At 33.6% G+C, this 2667-nt stretch overlaps 1 protein-coding gene across 1 annotated transcript; it reads right to left on the bottom strand.

The window, feature by feature from the left end:
- Positions 1-1350: 1350 nt before the first annotated feature.
- Positions 1351-2430, bottom strand: LOC112024992 (germin-like protein subfamily 1 member 20). The gene is made up of 2 exons (XM_024057646.2): positions 2230-2430; positions 1351-2046 (listed from the first exon to the last, which is right to left on the bottom strand). Exons 1-2 carry the CDS (start codon positions 2354-2356, stop codon positions 1511-1513), a joined length of 663 nt encoding a protein of 220 aa, XP_023913414.1. The 5' UTR covers positions 2357-2430; the 3' UTR covers positions 1351-1510.
- Between the last annotated feature and the right edge of the window lie 237 nt (positions 2431-2667).

The following is a 2667-nucleotide window of genomic DNA, read 5'->3' as shown; positions in this document are numbered from 1 at the left end:
GCCAAAACTATTTGAAGTACGAGCATAGCGCTCGGGGATGGGACGACATTCTCAGTACATACAGACTTCCTTACTGAATATATTTTATATATTAGAATGTAATCATATTATTTTAAGATGGATTTGGGACTATTACTCATAAATCTCAACTACTATTCTCATTTTTTGCTTAACAAAAAAATTATGTGAAATTTTCCTGCGCATTGTTCGTGTTTGTGATACATAAAATCTAAAGCATCTTGATCTCAAAAAAATAAAAATAAAAAACTCTAACATGCAATTTGTAGATGACTACTTGAAAAATTAAATCGTTTGCTTTATAAAGGATAAGTATTTCTTTAAGGAGTTGTGGATAATGCTTAATTTTATCTTGCAACATAATTATGGACTATTTAGACTTACATAATTTTGCTCATAAATGATGCATGTATTATCCATAATGCTTGAGAAACTAGGAGGAATGAACCAACTCTAGAAGAAGCTTGACAAATGAAACGAAGCCATACATGATCTTCTGTATGTAAGAGGATTATCCCTTACAAACAAAGGAATATGTTTGGCTTCATCTCTGGTTTATCCCCTATCAAGCCTCTGCTTCTTTTCTTTTTTCTTTTTTTTTTCTTTTTTTTTTTACGAAATTTGCTGAACCAAGACTATCAAATAGCAGTGGGTTATATATCAACTTGAATTTATGAAAATTTTATTGATTTTGAATTCTTATTTAGAAATTTAAATTGCTAAATTAGAGTACATGTACTATTTCAATAGAATTTTTGCATTTTCGAAATAATCTGAAAATTCAAGATTTTGGGTAAAATTTTAACTGAAGTTATGCATTTTGAAAATTTGATGTTTTTAGGTGGGCAATTAAAAAACTAAATTTAGCAGAATTTTTACAATGTCAATGAATTTAAACAGCAGAGTAATAGAAGTATTGATTTGGCACATATGTAAAGTTTAAGAAGTAAACTAGCTAAATTAAAAGTTTAGGGGGTTTAATGACCACACCAAGAGGGTTTCATGGCATTTTTCCCATTATGCTTGTTGATGCAAGTACGTCATCATTTTGATCAATAAATAAGTAGAAATTATCTTACTCGCTGATTTTGTAAGCAAGCTTGGGATGTAGCACATAAACAAGAAAGGACTAAGCTGATTGGAATACGACATGTGGGCGGAAAAAGGATTTCTTAAATGAAACACGTTTTTTGTTTTCTAACTTAAAATGTACTTGAACTTCAGTAAACCTTAACTAACCCCTATTTTAATTAAATATGCATTTTTTTAATTTATTAATATATAGTTGCGTTGCCAATGCCACATGGATTAATAGAAAAATAAAAAAGGAGGTGCTTAAAAAAATGCCAACATTTTCTATATTCCAAATCCTCCAAAAAAGAGTTACATAAGCAATCGCTTTATTTTAATCTAGTTGTGATTGCAATGAGATAAACAGAGCCATATATCTAGTGCTTCATAGCACTTACAATTACTTTTTCTAATTGAAAATTTAGAATTCTTTTTGAAGATATTCAACCACTTTCTTGTCGAGTTGGAAAGCCTTGGTCAGAACGTCAGGAGTAATGGGAGGATTGGATCCAAAAACAGCATTTGCTATTGTGATTGCGCCTGCATTTTGGCTGCTTAAACCAGAAATGGCAATTGCATTGGTTTTTCCCACATTGACTTGAAAGTGAATGAGACCAACTGGAAAGACAAAGACATCCCCTTTGTTTAGGGTTTTGGTGAAGAGGCGATTATCAGTGTTGGATGTTACAAAACCAACAAAGAGAGTACCCTCCAAGACTACTAGGATTTCAGTGCCGCGAGGGTGAGTGTGGGGAGGATTTTGTCCATATGGTGCAAAGTCAATTCGAGCAAGGGATATGCCAAGAGTATTTAGGCCTGGAAATGTGTCCACATTCACATTAGTGACGTTTGACCCAACTTTATTATATGTGTTCCCAGGAATGTTCAATCCACAAAAGTAGAAATCATCAGCTGTGACAAGCTTTGGATCCTTGCAGAACTTTCCATTAACAAATACTGCATAAAGGAATATTTGTTATGGACACATTAAAAAAAGAATGCTTAAAACTTCAATGCAGAAAATAGTAAGGCCAAGTAGCTAATATCATTTCTTCCCTATTAACATTATAGTTAGTGTAGATTCTTTACATGACAAAAATAATGCAAAAACTTGAAAAAAGAAAAAAGAAGAGTTTGTACCAGCTGACTTGTCGGAGTAGTCCTTAAGTGCAACACAGAAGTCCTGCAGGGGAGCGGGGTCAGAGGCAGAGGCAACAGAGAATGCCAAGGCGAAGAGGGCAACAGTTACAAGGTAAGCTTTCCTCATATTTCAGGCTTACACGATCTTCTGTTCTATATATCTTTGCTTCGGGATTCGGGTGAGGGATGAAAAATGCTGAATGGAAAGCATGTCTATTTATAGATTAGACACATTGAATAGGTCTGATTTTCCATACGTGAATGATGCATTAAGTCTTCGACTATTACCAATTTTCTTTTTGATGTCCAAAGTATTCTTTAACCACTATCACGCGCCTAAAATGTTCACCAAATTAGACCAGTTCAATGAGATAACGTTACGCTTATATGTGTACTAAACCTGTACGGCTGTACCCTGTCCACAAAAGATAATGCTCT

The sequence above is a fragment of the Quercus suber genome, unplaced genomic scaffold, assembly GCF_002906115.3.
Source record: "Quercus suber isolate HL8 unplaced genomic scaffold, Cork oak 2.0 scaffold_218, whole genome shotgun sequence".
In the NCBI taxonomy this organism is placed as follows: domain Eukaryota; kingdom Viridiplantae; phylum Streptophyta; class Magnoliopsida; order Fagales; family Fagaceae; genus Quercus; species Quercus suber.
This window is presented reverse-complemented; position numbering and strand designations above follow the sequence as displayed.

Coding starts and splice junctions, on each gene's coding strand:
- LOC112024992 (XM_024057646.2), bottom strand. CDS start 2,356: ATGAGGAAAGCTTACCTTGTAACTGTTGCCCTCTTCGCCTTGGCATTC. Junction 2,047..2,229: donor CTACTCCGACAAGTCAGCTG/GTACAAACTCTT, acceptor TCCTTTATGCAG/TATTTGTTAATGGAAAGTTC.